This window comes from Myxocyprinus asiaticus, chromosome 11, assembly GCF_019703515.2.
Source record: "Myxocyprinus asiaticus isolate MX2 ecotype Aquarium Trade chromosome 11, UBuf_Myxa_2, whole genome shotgun sequence".
In the NCBI taxonomy this organism is placed as follows: Eukaryota; Metazoa; Chordata; class Actinopteri; order Cypriniformes; family Catostomidae; genus Myxocyprinus; species Myxocyprinus asiaticus.
The window spans coordinates 13161698-13179054 of record NC_059354.1 but is presented as its reverse complement, the minus strand read 5'-3'; the positions used below and the strand labels follow the sequence as shown (position 1 = coordinate 13179054).

Below are 17357 nucleotides of genomic sequence, written 5' to 3'. Positions count from 1 at the left end.
AGATTTATCTGTCCCGTTTCTGGTCTTAATGTACGTTTATAGAGTAGTGGGCATGCGCGACTCCAGTCCGGAGATTTATCTGTCCCGTTTCTGGTCCTAATGTACGTTTATAGAGTAGTGGGCATGCGCGACTCCAGTCCGGAGATTTGTCTGTCCCGTTTCTGGTCCTAATGTACGTTTATAGAGTAGTGGGCATGCGCGACTCCAGTCCGGAGATTTATCTGATCCGTTTCTGGGGATGTCTCGAATGTAACACCCTCGTGAGAGTCTTATTCGCTGTTACTTAGGTTAGGTCTAGGTTTAGATTTTGTGGTAGCATTAAGGTTAGGTTTAGGGTTAGGTGTAGGGTTTCCGTGGGACCTTCTAGACACGACCCGTCTCAATAGTCTGCCGTGAAGTTTCATTTCGGGTAGGCGCGCGCTAGTGTGCGTGTGTATGTGAGCACGCCGTGAGTCTCTCGTCTCGCCTCTCATTTGTATGCGCTTTATTTGCCGAGGGCGGCGTTCTTAATAAGATCATAAATCGTCAAATCCATAGTTATTTCGTGACGTCTCCTATTTCCACACATTTATAAAAACGGGTATTTCTGTTGCGCACTAATGTCGATGGGGCTGGAGTCTGGATTTTCTAGCGAGGAAGTGCTGAATACTCGCTTCCCTCTTCACCGGGCGTGCAGAGATGGGGATGTGGGCGCGCTGTGCTCGCTTCTCAAGTGCAGCACAGATCAACTCTCTGTGGAAGACTCTTTCTACGGTTGGACACCGTTACACTGGGCTGCACACTTCGGCAAGGTACAGAATCAGACATGCAATTAATTAATGTCTAAGCAGTATACATGACTAAAATGCTTTATTAGTCATTAGACAGATACTTTATGAATTGTAATGCATTAGCCATATATAAGCACTTAGTTCACAATATACACACACACCCATCATTTTAATATTCATGCATGCACAAAGATAAAAGCTGTGGTATTCTTTGGTTGTATTTAATCGCAACCAACCATCCACCACTACACAATGAAATAATAGTTTACATGCATAAACGGACTTGAAGAGTTAAAATGAAATCACGCATTCAGTGGGTGAACTGCAGACACTTTGTCTTGATGATCCCCCGTCCCCCATTTCTTGTATCCAATGTCGGGTTTTAACAGGCTCGGCTTGTTAACCCGTGCTGGTAATAAAAGAGCAATCTGTTCCTAAAGAATCGAACAATAGGGGTGTTACCATATTAACCGCCAAATTGACGGTATTTCCTTGAAATCAATGCATGCGTCTCTTTTTAAATAGAAGACACGTAGATTATTATACCTCATTATTATTATTGTTAAGTGTTTGTTTTTCTAATAGTGATAGCGTGAGTAGTTTGGCCTCAGGCAATGATGTTGAACTTCAAGTTTTCCCACGGTCTCTGAAGAGCTACATTATATGTCATGTAGCAGTTGTGTTCTCGGATTTCTTGTGGTTATCTAACCAGATGAAATGCAGGATGTGCAGGAGCCAGCAGGCTGATATAAAGACCAACCCCTGGGGTTGTTTTTACAAATGTATTACTGAAAAGAAAAGAAAAAAAAAAAAAACATTTGCAAGCTTGTGTAATGTATGAACATGCATCTCAACATTTAGGCAAATACTATGTCAAAAAAATGCATCTTGAAGATATATTAATGCCTTAAAACTGTTGTGGTCATAAGAGTGTAGTATGCACACATGTAGCACCTAGACTGTAAATTGTACTGTGACATGATTGACCATGGTATTATTACTATGTTTTGTTATTGGTTTTCTTTCAGGTTGTGTACATTGAAACAATTAGCACGTTTTTATAATTTAGGTCAAACTAGATGTTTCAGTTGAATCAAATAAGCAATGTGCCTTATCTCATATTATTCATAAAAATTGTCTTGAGGAAACTATAAATCTCTCTCCACTGGGATGCCACTCCCAATTTTTGTGTTGGCGACTTTATCAGTAATGTTTTAGAGCGAGTGTCTTGAGAAGAGCTGTTTAAGGCAGGCTGCTGTGCGTAGATGAATAACAGGAAGAGACAAGGTGAAATTTGAGTTCCCTTTCAAGTCGGTCACTTCGATGCAGCGTCAATAGCTGATGCTATGGGAACTCCTCCCAGGAGTGGCGTATCTCTTAAGCCCATATAGGATCACGTCAGTCTCATTGGCAGATGGAGCTTGTGTGTTTGTTTACATAAGAATGAATGTCACCAACATTTTAGTCAGTTGCGCTGCTTCTGTCCTCTTGTCTGCTTTCTGTGTCAGAGGCGGGGCTCAGGCAGCTCCTCCACACACAGAGTGGACAGCGACAGGTGAAGATTATGTGTTACTCGAGGCTAATAGGTTTTTTTAATAGTTTTTTTTTTTTTTTTAACGACAACTGCATAATTCCATCCAGAAAGTTTGGAAGAATAAGTCCAAATAGACTTTGTTTCAAAGCTGCATTCCACAGCTCCGGTGTGGGAACATTTTGGCTTTAAGCCAAATGAGAGAGGAGAGCCCATTAATGTGACCGAGCTGGTATGTCGACTTTGTTTCAAAACAGTGGCAACTAAAAGTGGCAATACAACTAACCTAAAAGCTCATCTAAAACATAACCGCCCCATCCAGTTTTCCGAGCTTGGAACAAAAACCACAGTTGGAGATGGAGAGGGGCCTTCCCGATAGTGCTGCACGATTCTGACTAAATTGAGGATCACAATTTACTAGAGGTTCTTACAAAATGTTCTCTGCTTAAAACTATGCAAAAATGCAATAAAATTGTAAATCAAATATATAAATTTAAAATGTCCTAACTTCACAAGTGGGCACAACGAATACATTATTAACAGCACCTTGTGATTATTGGAAAAAAAAAAAATCCTGTTAAAAAAAAACGCATAATAAATAAACTATTTAACTTGTTTCTCACATGCTAAGTTAAAAGCAAAACGAGCAAAAAAAAAAAAAAAGCTTCATTAACAGTTCTATGTTAACTTGGTATTGCACTTGTAAGCAAATATGCAGTAAAACACTGTTATTTTACAAAAGCTTTTTTAAATAAATATGAACCATTTATATTAAAACAATGAGGCCTTCAACGTTTCTCTTGTAAAAAAAAAAAAAAAAATGCTTCAAGCTTGTAAAGGAATTATTCAACAGCCAGTAATTAAATAGAGAACAGAGTAAACAGTGCTTTAAGTTTTTCAGCAACAGTAGCAATTTAACATTTAAAAAATACTAATATAAAACATTAAAAAAGGTCATTTAATGCAAAACGAAACTACTTAAATACTTGACACTCTTAACTGTGTGATAGATATACATTAATACTGATTTGATGCAGTATGAATACCTGAATGCCTATAACAGACAGCATGCAGCTTATATACATTTAGCGATCTCACAGATCTAACGTTTTGAAGAATTTGTCCTGTCTGCTTTAGCGACTATGTTTGCTTTAATATCTCATCACGACAGCGCAGATTTAATCCCATCTGTTTACACTCTCGTAATTCATTAACAGCTGTGTTTACATTAATATTGCCCTAAAAAGGGGTGTTTTGATTAAAAACAGTGCACAGTCTCATACAGAAGCGCTGCATTCAAGAGACACAAGCACACGGGCAGCCAGACACATTCATGTGAGCGTTTGAGAGCAGCAGGTTGTAATCAAACAGTGCATTGGAAGTGAATTTAGTCAGATCTTGGTAATGCCTTAATTTTTTTAGCATCAGTGGCTCTTAAAATATTGAACTGAACAGAGAGTCTTACTCCTATCTAATCGTGGCTGCACCCTGCAGTTTATAAACCACTGTGCTGGACAAATGTCTTTGGCCTTTGCGTTTTAGGTTATTCAACGTCTCGTGCAGAAGCGCTGTGTTTTGTAGATGCCATATAAAGTTTATCAACATTTAAAAATGAGTCTTGAAGTGCATTTCGAATTGAAATTTGACTGCCTTACAAATGCATGCCACTGGAATGTTAATATACATTGCAGAATCGTTGTCATTTAGAAATGAGATCGCAAAGTTGTCTGAATCAAGATCGCGATCTTTTAACGATTAATCGTACAGCTCTACTTCCTGACTTTAATGTTCTTTTTGACATTCCAGTTCCAATGTCTGAATATTCTTAAGAATGAAACTTCATTGCTCTTTGAAAGGGTGTACTTGCATTATTATGCTATTATATTATCATTATATCAGTGGCATAAAATGGTTAAAATGACAGTAGTTATCGCAATTATTTCTGGGACAATATATCGTCCAACAAAAGTAGTTATCGCGACAGGCCTACCAGTGATCAGCGCATCCTTTAAACTTCTGTGTATTGCATTGTGATAACTGTTGTGTGTCTTTCTTCTAGAAAATAAACTTAAAAGAACCATTCGCTTACCAATGCCTTTTTATGATGGCGTTTTGCAAATGTTCCCCCTATGTGAGCGTTGCATCCCTCTTTCCAAAGAGCACAAGTGCTACTTTGTCTGGAAGCGGAAGCGGCGCTCGTTGACACTGTTCATTGGGAGCGCATGAAACTCGAGACGCTTCGCTCTTGGCTCGCTTTCTTTGTGAAAGCCAATGCCGGTCCCCTCTTCTACCAATATCCAACCTCTGTGGCTCCCGAGGGACCAAGCGAGAAAGGGACGCAAGGACAGGATATATAACGTGGAGATTTTGAGAATTATTTGTTGCCGGCTCTCCTCATCTCCATTTTAAGCGGCTTCACCTGTTCAGTTGGCCCGTGACAATCTGTGCTCCACCATTGCCGTGCATGGTGCGATCATGTACAGTGGAGAAGATGATGAGGGGGGTGTTATATAGTAGGTGGCCTCTGACGGTGAAACCTGGTCACACTCTGCTGATGAGCCCACTGGTATTTCCCCCTGCGGTGTGGACAAATGAGCAAGGAAGGCTTCCGATGCTGAGATGATGGAGGTTCTTACTTGGGCGGTGGAGAAACTTAAGCTTGAATGCCTGATGCGTGTTGTCGACTCGATGAGTGGTTTTACAAGTTGGTGGAACTCCAACCCAGTGCCATTCTTTCCTGAACTGCACGAACAACTGGGTAAGACACGTCGCTCCCCCTAATGCTTGAGCCTGAGCGCTTGTCTCAGGCTCTTGTCCTCTTTGATTGGTAAGGCTTATGCTGCGGCAGGCCAAAGCTGGCTCGGCCCTGCATAACATGGCGGTCCTGCCGGCCTGACAAGCAGACTGTTGGAGGACAAGGACGTAGCCCAGACCCCTAGTCCTTCAAAGAGCTGTGTCATGCCACAGATCTGGCGCTCCGGGCTACCAAGATCACTGCCCAGGCTGTTGGCAAATCTATGGGAAACCTGGTGTCCGTTGAGCGTCATCTGTGGTTGAACTCATTAGAGAGAAGTTTTAAGGACAAGGCCTTTGTGCTCGACACTCCTGTGTAGCAGCAGGCTCTCTTTGGTGATTCAATGAATGCTTTCACCAAGAGATTTCAATCGGCCAAGAAGCAATTGGTTGCGTACTAGGGGTGTAACGATCCGTCAATCTGGATCTGAAACATTAAAGCTAGTAATAGACCAATTTATCCGCCAGGTCAATTAATCAGCTGATATTTTGCCATTTTTAGATTGTCTGCATAGGCTGATTAAAGCTGCACCATGTAAGATTTTTGGGTTAAAAATGAACAAATTGCCATTATTTTTATTTATTTATTTTTAACTAGTAGTTCCCACTACTTAGTTGGTCGTAGTGGTGGCACGGTTACTCACCTCAATCCGGGTGGTAGAGTACAAGTCTCAGTTGCCTCCGCTTCTGAGACAGTCAATCCGCGCATCTTATCATATGGCTCGTTGTGCATGACACCGCAGAGACTCCCAGCATGTGGAGGCTCATGCTGCTCTCCGCGATCCACGCATAACTTACCACGTGCCCCATTGAGAGCAAGAACCACTAATTGTGACCACAAGGAGGTTACCCCATGTGACTCTACCCTCCCTAGCAACTGGGCCAATTTAGTTGCTTAAGAGACCTTGCTGGAGTCACTCAGCACACCCTGGATTCAAACTTGTGACTCCAGGGGTGGTAGTCAGCGTCAATACTTGCTGAGCTACCCAGGACACCACAAATTACCATTATTGATTGAATACATAAACAGTCAGTTTATCAACAATGTCCTTACTTTAGATATTACAGTTTTATGTTCTGTTAATGCCTGATCTTCTGTAAAGCTGCTTTGAAATGATGTGTGATCTGAAAGGTGCTATACAAATAAAAATGACTTGACTTTACCCTGATTTACTTAAGCCTATAAAAATAATTTGTATTTTGAGCTGTTAGGTCGGATTTGGCATGTAATCGCTGGCTTATGTCGTTCATCCTTGCGTCATTACGTCATGTCCGTAAATACAGGAAAGAAGTACCGGCTGTCAGATGTTCTGGCAGGAGAAACTACGCCTTTCAGTCAGTCACAGTCACACAGTTCAGGACATCATCACTGCAGTCTGGATGGATGTTTTTCTGTTATCCGTTTAGAAAAGTTGTTTGCTATAATGCTTGGATATGTTGTCTGGTAGGATTGTTGAAGCTAAGATTGCTTGTATGAATCGAACATTACTTGTGTGTTAACCGATCACATAGTATCTATGTTGTTGGTGGAAGTTACTGTGACACGTTTACTAATATTAATGACTTCTGAAATTGACTTAATTGTTATTGCATATTAAAGCATTTTATTTTCATGTTTAATAAAGCATATTTTATCCCAATCATTATTGAATACTCATTTTATATTTTTAGTTTACACAGTTATTGTGTATTGCATAGACATACTGTTGTAGTATTACGGTTCACTAGCATTATCAGCTGAGACTGAACAATATTATATAAAAATAATAAAGTCTTCCATTGAACGTGTATCAGCCATATTACAAGTTTCACCTCATATTTTGATAAGTGTAGTACAATACAAAATGTAATAGTAGATAAAACACTTGAATAATCATATTAAAAATAATCTGGTAATTGGTGGTGGTTGAAGAGAGTCCCTTGTTCTCTATGTAAAAGCGCTTTGAGTGTAGTGTCAGAAAAGTGCTATACGTGTAAAATTCTTTCATTCAAAATATGTAAATAAGAGTGTTGTTTGTCTTCATCAAAGCAAGTAATATTTCAGGTTTCAATTTTTAATCGTGTAACATAATCAACATATATCAATATGACTCCGGCTCTTAATATCTCCCAGTCATGATCACACGGGTGATGTCCAAGTAACCTCAAATCATGAGATTCATCCGGCAGAAGAGCAGTGCCGCAACACGACTTGAAATTTTAAGTTTCAACCACAGATGTCATAGAAAGTAGGGCTGCAACTAACGATTATTTTGATAATCGACTAATCTGACGATTATTAGAACGATTATTCGACTATTCGGGGGATTATTGCAATGATTAAATTTAATTCAGTAAATATTTTACTGCAAAAAAATCCTATTGTTATCAAGTGTTTGTCTAGTTTTCCATTTAAAATGGTCTAAAAATAAATTTACTTGAAGCAACATATAAGATATTTAGACTTGCTTTAAAGGTGCTATATGTAATATTTTTACTGTACTAAATCATAAAATGACCATAATATGTCATTAGAGAATTAGGAAACATGCTAAGTTGAAAAACTGGCTTCTCCGATAACAATGCTACAAATGCTACAGCCAGTATATTCTACTTTGAAGTTTCCATTCCGGGCCGGAATTTCTATTTATGTTTTTTGGCCTGTGTGATCCCGCCCACTGCCCACTCACCAATAGTATTTCGACACCACCAGGTTGCCAGATTTGAACAAACAACACTGCATGCTGCAGCCATGGAAGCCAGCAAACAAACTGAATCAGAGATAACAGATTCCACCTGACCTAAAAAGCCTTGCCATCTGTCTAAAAACCACCATGACCAGAGGCGTAGCAAAACAAGGATAAATATTGGAGATGCCTTTGGAAGATGGAGATTGCTTAAAACCCAGAAATCCTTTAAAACGGATGCTGAGTTGGCTAATTCTGGCAACCCGCCTGAGTGTCGAGTCGATTCTCAAATATTTTAAATCTGGACTGCAGTACCCATTTCAAATGCTTGTTGTCAATCTTACATATAGCAACTTTAAGTCACAAATATAAGCGTAATTTGTATACAAGTGTATTTTTTCACTTGGTTATATTTCTGCGAGTGCAGTAAAGACAAAATATACTTATATTCAAAATCTATTAGGGCTGCAACTAACGATTATTTTGATAATCGATTAATCTAACGATTATTCGACTATTCTGTGATTATTGCAACAATTTATCATTAGCTATTTATTATCACCGATTATTCACCTTGTGCCCGACTTAAAAGGTTGTATTAAACGTGCTTACTAACAATAAAGAGGACAAAATCATCTTTTAAAAATACCTTTAAATGACATTCACTGAATTAAAGGGTAAAATGTACTTTTTTTATTACATTTAATTCAGTAAAGAAATTCACTACAAAAAAATCCTAATGTTACCAAGTGTTTTTGTCTTGTTCTCCTTTTAAAATTGTCTAAAAATCCTTAAGATACATTTACTTGAGAAGCAACATATAAGATATTTAGACTTGCTTTAAGAGAATGTATCTTAAATATAAGTGAATTTTGGATATAAGTGTATTTTTTCACTTGGTTATTCTTCTGCGAGTGCAGTAAAGACAAAATACACTTATATTCAAGATATATTCTCTAAAAGCAAGTCTATATATCTAATATGCTGCTTCTCAGGTGAAGAGGGGCGAAGACTACCCTCTCTCACCTTTCTGTTCACTTCAATCCATCTTTAACTCTCAAAAAAACAAACTCTTCTTAATAAAGCTGCATATTGCCAATTTTCTTTACAATAAGAAATGCACGGTGACACATACTGTATTATGATACAATAAGTCGCGAGCCATCGCGTTATAATCTAGCTGCATTAAGCGTGTGCGCTCGGGGTGAGCGTCCCCCGCGCCAGAGTGTACATCAGCTGGGTGCATTTTCAATCTCTCCCCCTTATGCCTAGATTACACCGGGCGCTTCTGCGGCGCGTTCCGGCTCCGAGGTTTTGTTCTGTCCTCCATGCGGCGTCAGACCCCACTGGCAGCATTTCAGAAGCGGAGCGCTGCGAGGAAGCTGTATTGGCGAGATCACGAAATCAACAAACATCAGTAAACTACTTTGCCTGTCCGATGTTGCTCGCTTCATGCATGCGTTTGTAAAATGTATATTTTAAAGGCTCATTATTAAGGTTTAGTATTTCTCTGTAATGTAGAACAGTGTTAGCAATGTTACTTATAACATTCTTTCTCAGCCCTGGAACTCAAACCATTTTCTGATGCCCCCCAAAAAATATATTCAAGTAATTAAATTAATGTCATAAACGTGCGACTAGTCGACTAGGAAAATCTTTGGTCGGGGGCAGCCCTTTAAGTTGCCAGGACAGCAGGACTTAATATTTAATATGTTTACTTCTCAGAAGGCTGTGTTTTTCTGTGTAAAGGTCAAAGTCGAATGTAAAAAGACTTATTTGAGGGTCAGTATTGCTTCTGTTTACAAATAAATGGTTATATTTAAATTATTTCAGGCACTTAAGAAAACAGTTTATTCCAGGGTTTTGCAGAAAGTGCCGTTCTGATACTTCATGTAAATGAGATCGGCATTTTCCTTACACTGTTGTCATGTAAACACAAATGGCGTTCATACAGGTTTTTGAGGAGTGCGCTAGTGGTGCACTGATCAGGAAATGAGAGGCTGATATGTATTACCATTTAAAAACAAAATATATATTTTAAGACTGAGATGGGCCTATACCAATCCGATCACCAATTTTCCATTTTAAGGTGCCCTTTGCAACACTATTACAAGTTGTATGCTGCAGTGTTGTTATATGTTTATGCCCCACTCTGAGAAATTACATTCAATTTACATTCATTGTGAAATGCTAACATTTTTTTGAATTGAAAACAGTTATGAATAGTTCTGTTGGCACTATCAAATATCATTGTGACATACTGGCAATCAATCCCAATGTGCGTTCTTTTGTGTTCTTATGTTCTCGTGGACTCGTTGTACATCATCCACTGCCGAAATACGATTCCAATCCTCAAGAACACAAGTACAGAGGACGCAGGAAAGTACCCGGATGTGTCCTTGATTTTGAGGAATCATTGGATGATGACTTGTGGGCAAGAACTCAGTACTATGGTGGCAGATGAAGAACATTTATTAGTTTGTTTTCTTTTTTCCTCAAGAGTTTCCCGCTGTAAGCTTGTGAAAGGCTGACGGCTCGTGAGAGTCGTTATACTCTGTCAACATTTGTTGTTTTTTTGGGGCATCATTTTAATATAGTAATAAACACAAGGATCAAAAGAGTGTTTACATATTTTATTATTTTAACGTGTCACTAGTCCTTCAAAACCTGGTGTGATGATATTAATGCTGTCACTTGTGTGATAATGCCAGTAGTTCTCTCACTGGATTCAAATGTGCTGTGACGGTTAATTGCTCAACAGGAAGATCGCAGCACATCTCAGAGCTCGCAATAGTTGCGTTCTACGTCCTCCTGTCCTTCCGATTTCGTTTTTCCAAGGTAGTTGGCAAGACTGGTCTTCATAAGAACACAAGTCCATTCTCTGTGTTCTTAGAACTGAGAAACACCCATTGGCCCTGAATCTAGGCACGATCGTTGATCACAGATTTAAGATGAAGATTGGCCGATTTAGATCGGCGGCTGATCAGTGCACCCCTAGAGTGTGCATATGCGTAAATGGACCGAATAGCAAACATCATAGGATGGAGCCCAATAACAAGTCAAAACAGTGGAAAGAATTAAACATTTCTGGGAGTACAGTGGGAAAAACACTTACACTGTAAACTATCCATTTATTATCACCAATGTTAAATATCGACTGTCCCTCATGTCCATGTATATTCGGGGAATCCTGGAGTTTTACCTAAGAGGAATACCTTACTATTGTACAGGATGTACAGGAGTAAAGAGTATGCCGCTTATACAGTGAATGTTGAAGGGAAGGCACTTTCTCGCAATAAGCTGCTTTCTGTTGTCCAAGTAAACGTTGTCATTGAAACCTCCATATTGATTGACCACTAATTAAACCACTTTTCCCTGTCTCTTCTCTCTCACCCAGCTGGAGTGTGTTATGCTTCTAGTGCAGGTGGGATGTGGTGTGAACTCCATGACCTCTCGCTTTGCCCAGACGCCTGCTCATATTGCTGCCTTCGGGGGTCATCCACAGTGCTTGCTCTGGCTGCTGCAAGCTGGTGCTGATCTTAATAGACAGGTAAGAGATAATTTCCTTATTGGATGAAATAGACAAAAGTGTTAATTTCCTCTGAAACATATGTGCATTAATTTGCTAGGGCTGGGTGGGGTGACAGTATATACTGTGCTGCGGTGGAAGTGTCAACCTGTAGATATTTTTCCTGTACTGTTTATACCGGGTTAGATATTTGAGCAGCTGTTAGTGGGCAGCACTGCTTTGTATTGTTTGTGAGAGCAACAAGACATTGATTAATGCAAAAATATAGTGGGGTTGTACCAAAAAAGTCAAGCTAAAAAATAATTTTTATTAAGTTGATAGGAACAAGACAAAGCTTGTTTAGGAGCAACCTGCCATGTTCACGTAGAATTCAACTGATGTGTGGTGGGTCACAGGTTTGTGTAATTCACCTTCGAAGTGTAACTGTGGTCGATTCCTATTTCCATTATAATGTATCAGTGTTTGGGTTTTCCCTATGTGCATGGTGTAGAATGTCCAGAAGCTTGTAAGCACATTTCTGCTTATTCATAGATTCTCTGGCCCGACCATTCATTGGTGTTTTACTGTGGAGAAATTAGATTACTGGGCCTAAATTACATAACCAGTGATGAGTTGCTGTTCTCTAAATATAGGCTAGTTTGTTGTACATCCCCCGTAGCTCAGGCAAATTAACATTAATCATTTAAGGACATCATCCTCCCCATCCCTGCCACTGATCTCTTATCCACACAGACTTGCAGAGCAAAGCTATTGGGCGTAAGACTGACCTACTTTCTTCTCCTATGAATCACCGCTTTTGCTAAAAGGGTTGTGATGCTCAGCCACTTGTTTATAAGTTGTCTCAGCTTTCTGTCAGGGTGAAAAGTTCAAGTCTAGCTGATCTACCAGCTCCTTATAGATGATAATAGTCATATGGTGATTGCTGCCATTTTCAGCAATGTGAATAGCCTGTAGAGAGTTGTAATGTTTGTTTTTTGTGAGTTAAAGCCATTAGACACTTATTTTTTTTTTTCTTATTCAGTTATTTTATTTTATATATTTTTTACATTTTATATTTTATATTTGAAGTTAAAAATGTAAAAATTACTTCTTCATGTGTATGAAGCACAAATGCGCTTTAAAGGAATGTTTGGGGTTCAATACAAGTTAAGCTCAATCAGCAGCATTTGTGGCATAATATTGATTACAACAAAAATTAATTGTGACTCGTCATTACTTTTCTTTAAAAAAAGCAAAAATCTGGATTACAGTGAGGCACTTACAATGGTAGTGAATGGAGCCAATTTTTTAATGTTAAAATAGTCACTTTTTCAAAAGTATAGCCACAACACAAACATAAACAATATGCATGTAAACATGATTTTAGTGTGATAAAATCACTTACTAACCTTTTCTGTGTAAAGTTATAGCCAATTTTACAACTTCACTGCCATGATGATGTAATGTCAACAAACCCTAAAATAACTGTAAAAATTTCAATTTAAACAGCTTTGAAGCTCAAATAAGTTTTAACAGAAGAATTTATGTAAGTGCTTTTATAAAATTATAAGCTTCACATTTCTGCCTTTAAACCCTCCAACAATTGGCCACATTCACTTCCATTGTAAGTGCCTCACTGTAACCTCTCTGTAAATATTTGCTTTTTTTAAAGAAAAGGAGGGACGAGTCGAAATATGTTTTTGTGGTAATTGACATTATGCCACAAATGCTGTCAATTGAGCTAAACTTGTACTGAACCCGGAATATTCCTTTAAGAAATATGACAATTAATCATTGTCCTAAAAGAGACAATTGTTTGACAATTAACCGTCAAATTTCAGGATCTTGACAGCCCTAAATGTAATCTATCACTATTGCATAATAATATATTGTTCAGGTTGGCTCGGTCCCCAGAAAACAAAACAATATAAATGCAAAGTGGACTTTGACTACAGTGGATCAAAAGAAGAAATATTTTCAACATTTATAAATATTTCATGCTTATCCTATGCAATATTACAACGTTTACAAATCCTTAAAAAAATCATGTGTTCTTTTGTATGATTTAATATTTTCTGTGAATGAATGACTAAAGGTTTATGTGTATTAAATTTATACCATAAGTGACATGTCAGTAAAAAAACATACAATTAAATGGTTATTTGCAATGTGTATGACTGAATCATCAGCCAAAGTTTCATAATTGTGACAGCCCTATTCCCAGCTTCTGCTTAGATTTCCTCACTGTTTCACAGGACTATGTGGGAGAAACCCCCCTCCACAAAGCGGCCCGGGCTGGCAGTGTTGACTGCATTAACACACTGCTACTCCAGGGAGCCAAGGCAGAGTAAGTTTTTTCTCACTGCTGTTTAGAGCTCACTCAAAGCAACTGTATCTCTCTCTCTGGCTCTTACATCCATACAAATGCCCCACTGGTACTGCATTTAAGAAGGCCTCCATCAAAACTGAAATGGTGAATTGTTTTTTATGAACTAAAGGAGCTACATTTCTTTTCTACAGCTGCCAAGATAATACAGGAGCAAGCTGCTAGTTCTTTCTAGTTGGATCATGTTTCTGCTATACAAAGACAGATGAGCTCATGTTCTGAGAGGTAGAAAATTGGCTGGTTTCAGTCTCACTTTTTTTTTTTAATATGCATAACTGTTTTAAAAATAAATGAATGTCAGTTTATTTTCTTTCTCATGCATTATACATTTAAGCAATAACACCTTGGAATTTAAGCAATAATAAATGAGAGACAATGGTAAAAAAAACACACACACAAAAAAAAACAGCTATATAAATGACACAAATGTAAAATTAACAGATTGTTATAAACAAGTCTTTTGCCAAGTAATATTGTTCATTAGCCTAATTATTGGTTGTTGACATAAATCTATTAATATTGAATTCAGTTAATGTGTGTTCACAGTTATATGTGCATATATCAGCAATATTACAATCCAAATCAGATTTTACAGGAAGAACTGTTTAATAAATCACTTTTTCTGGATGTCACAATGATTTATATATATATATATAAAATATTAATTTGCAAAGAAATTATTTTTACATTTATGTCATTTTAATTTTAAATGTGATATTAAAGAATTTCCTCACAGTAACTTTAGATTTAGACAGTTTAATGGAATATTATGCAGTAATTTGGATTATCCTGATAGTCAGTACAGGACAGCTTTAGTCTGTTGGGGTAGACCATGAAACAGCAAAGTATAACATCAGGATTCTGATGATTTAACATTGGACGTGTGCTCTTTTAGTCATCCAAGCTGAAGTAACTGCATTACCTATTTTACAAGAAGCTACGTTTGTGCCAGGGCTTATATACTCTCAATCCATTTTTAAATGTATTTGATGGAGTTCTTTTTAAATGCGTGCCCGGATTTGGAATTATTGGCTTTTTGGCTGAATGTGAAATTTATTGTGAATTTAGTAATTTGATGATTTCTGTCATGTCTTCTTTAAACTCCTGTGAAGAGCAGAGGTAATATATTTTTTTGGTTTCCTTCACTTTTGATTTAAAAATATGTTTTCATTGCAAGGTTGCAAACTCTGTTGCACATTTCCTCACAGCTCAAAAGCAAACTACTATTGCTATTTTAAATTCTTCTTGGTTGCTAAGGAGCCTTTTCCTTGTCAGGAGATATTTAAAAATGGAGCATGAGAGACAACTTTCAACCCCATTGTCTCAAGGGAATTGTGCACTGTTCAAAACGTCTCTGCAAATGGTCAGACAGCTTATTATCCATGATATTTTCAGCCAAATGACTTGATATAGCTGTACCAATTTTGCTTTTGGTTGTTGTAAAATCAGAAAATTAAGAACCGACTGGGGCTTGTAGTGTCCCCAGTACCATCTCATTAGTACTGGAGATTGACCAGCAGTTTTCTTTTTCTTTTTTACGATAAATACCGATTATATTTCTGTTTAAGTGTTAAGATGTGCAGTTAAGATAACAATTTACAGAACTAATTTTACGTTTTTCTTCTATTTCTGCTGTTTGCTGCAATAATTCATTAGACTACAACAGTTAGACTGCCTACTGAGAGGAAATCTAGGTTAAGACATGTAATGGCATGGTGCTGTTCTATAGAAACCCACCTAATAGTGCTATTTATCGGCAGACCTGTAACTGTCAGTTAAATGGATCTAGTTAGTTATAACATTGAATTTTTTTTTAAGCATTTCAAAAGATGTCATGACTATATGTCATTCAAAACAAGAAATTAGAAGTCATATAAAAATAATGCAAGAATTTGCATGGAAACAATACGTGTTGTAATGTGGAATTTTGTAAACGGAAATACCTGGAGAATAGTTGGTACATATCTATTCAGATATGTGTATATAGACCTACATTACATGCTTATCTGCAACATCTTGATTTATCATGTGCAGAATTAAGATTGTTGATATAATATTATATCATGCTGATATAATTGTAAGTTCTCCTCCTTACAGAGCTTTTGTTTAGAAAATGCAGTTTGACTACTTTGCAGAGGGATTTTGACAGAAGCTCATGAATTATTGTTTATTGTCTACAGATCTCCAGGGTGCAACAAGACTCTCATCCTAAGATTGATTCTGCAGAATAACATCCAGCATATTATGATGGTGTGATAATAACATACATGCAGAAGTGTTCTTGTTGCTTGTTTGGAGAAAGACAGCGGTAGATTCTAAACAGCCTCTCTTCGATTAATATCTCTTGACAATGAGAAATTCCACTTGGAAGAGTCCGTTTATACGTTGATGATGTTGGACATATAGGAAATCAACTGGATCTGATGTTCCACAGATGCTCACAAAACTAACCTTTCCATTAATAACTGAACCTTCATTGAAAATCTTTGTTCAATGGTATCAATTCAAATGGAGAACTTTCCATTCTCGTTTTAAACTACCTTGCTGGGGGAAAAAAAAAAACTGCTTAAACCATACTAAGGAGTTGACTTGATCTCCCAGCATGGTCAAGCTGAGCTAGGATATCAGCTGGCCAACCAGCTACACTGTTTTAGCCAAGCTTGGAGACCAGGTAAACCAGCTAATACCAACAAACCATCTTAGACTGGTTTAAGCTTTTTTTTTTTTCAGTGGGGTACCAAATCATGAGGTGTACAGAATAGGGTAAAAATTAATTGTACTTCAGTATACTGTAGTTAATAATATGTATTGTGCTTTAGTTAGTCACTTAGTTCACTACAGTCAAGCATCCCTGTTTTGAAAAGCAAATGTATGATATCATTTGTGGAACAGCAGATAAATTGGTTTGCTTGTAAGTGTTTCTTGCAGGCTTTTGGTCTATTGAATACAAATGCCTGCTGAACAAACAAGAACTACAAATTGTATACCACATTTGAGGTTCTCCTGCTTTTTTGAATGTCACATGGTTATGTTTGGTTAAAAGACATTTATATAACTGATAATGTTTTGTTAATTTTATTTATTGAACATTAGAAAAGTGACTTTAAAAGATGGGTGCCCCATTTTCAATAAATTACAATTGCAGCAATTAACAAAATCTTTGTGCCCGTTCGCAGAGCAGCCCATATATGCTTGTTGTGTAAGTGCCGGTACAGTGTCCTGCTTCAAAAAATTGTATCACATAATTTTTTGTATATAATTAATAGCACTGAATTATTAACGCATAAAATTGTTCCATTTGCTCCCAGTCAATTAAAAAATATTCAAATTTGACACCAGTGCAATACATCTTGTAATGTCATGTAAAAAATGTAATGTACAGATTTTATGTGAATGTTACCCTTTCTTTAGAAAAAAAATCTAAATGTTAGATTTGTATTGTTATTATTATTATTATTATTATTTTTTATAGCCATCAGACATTTGGGAAATGTAACGAATCTGTCAGATTATATGATATGTAAATGTCTAAGTATCTTCAGGTAGTTTTTGGATTGAATAGTAGAGATTTAAAAGTTTATGGCTTGTTGCAATATTTGTGGTGATTTAAGGTTGCAGCCAAGCTCTTATTGTGGTCCAAATGGCAAAATTAAAAAAAGACCCCTCGCACACTTGAACAGTTTCAGGGAGATGTTTAGAACAC

General features: G+C 37.4%; 1 protein-coding gene across 1 annotated transcript in view; it reads left to right on the top strand.

Annotated features, from left to right (window-relative positions):
• Positions 1 to 212: 212 nt before the first annotated feature.
• LOC127448196 (ankyrin repeat domain-containing protein 10-like) overlaps positions 213 to 17357 on the top strand; it is a 37306-nt gene continuing 20161 nt past the window's right edge. The window contains exons 1-3 of the mRNA XM_051710553.1: positions 213 to 791; positions 11158 to 11310; positions 13524 to 13615. Coding sequence (XP_051566513.1) covers positions 600 to 791; positions 11158 to 11310; positions 13524 to 13615 — 437 coding nt within the window. The 5' untranslated portion in view covers positions 213 to 599. The remainder of the gene's footprint in view (positions 792 to 11157; positions 11311 to 13523; positions 13616 to 17357) is intronic.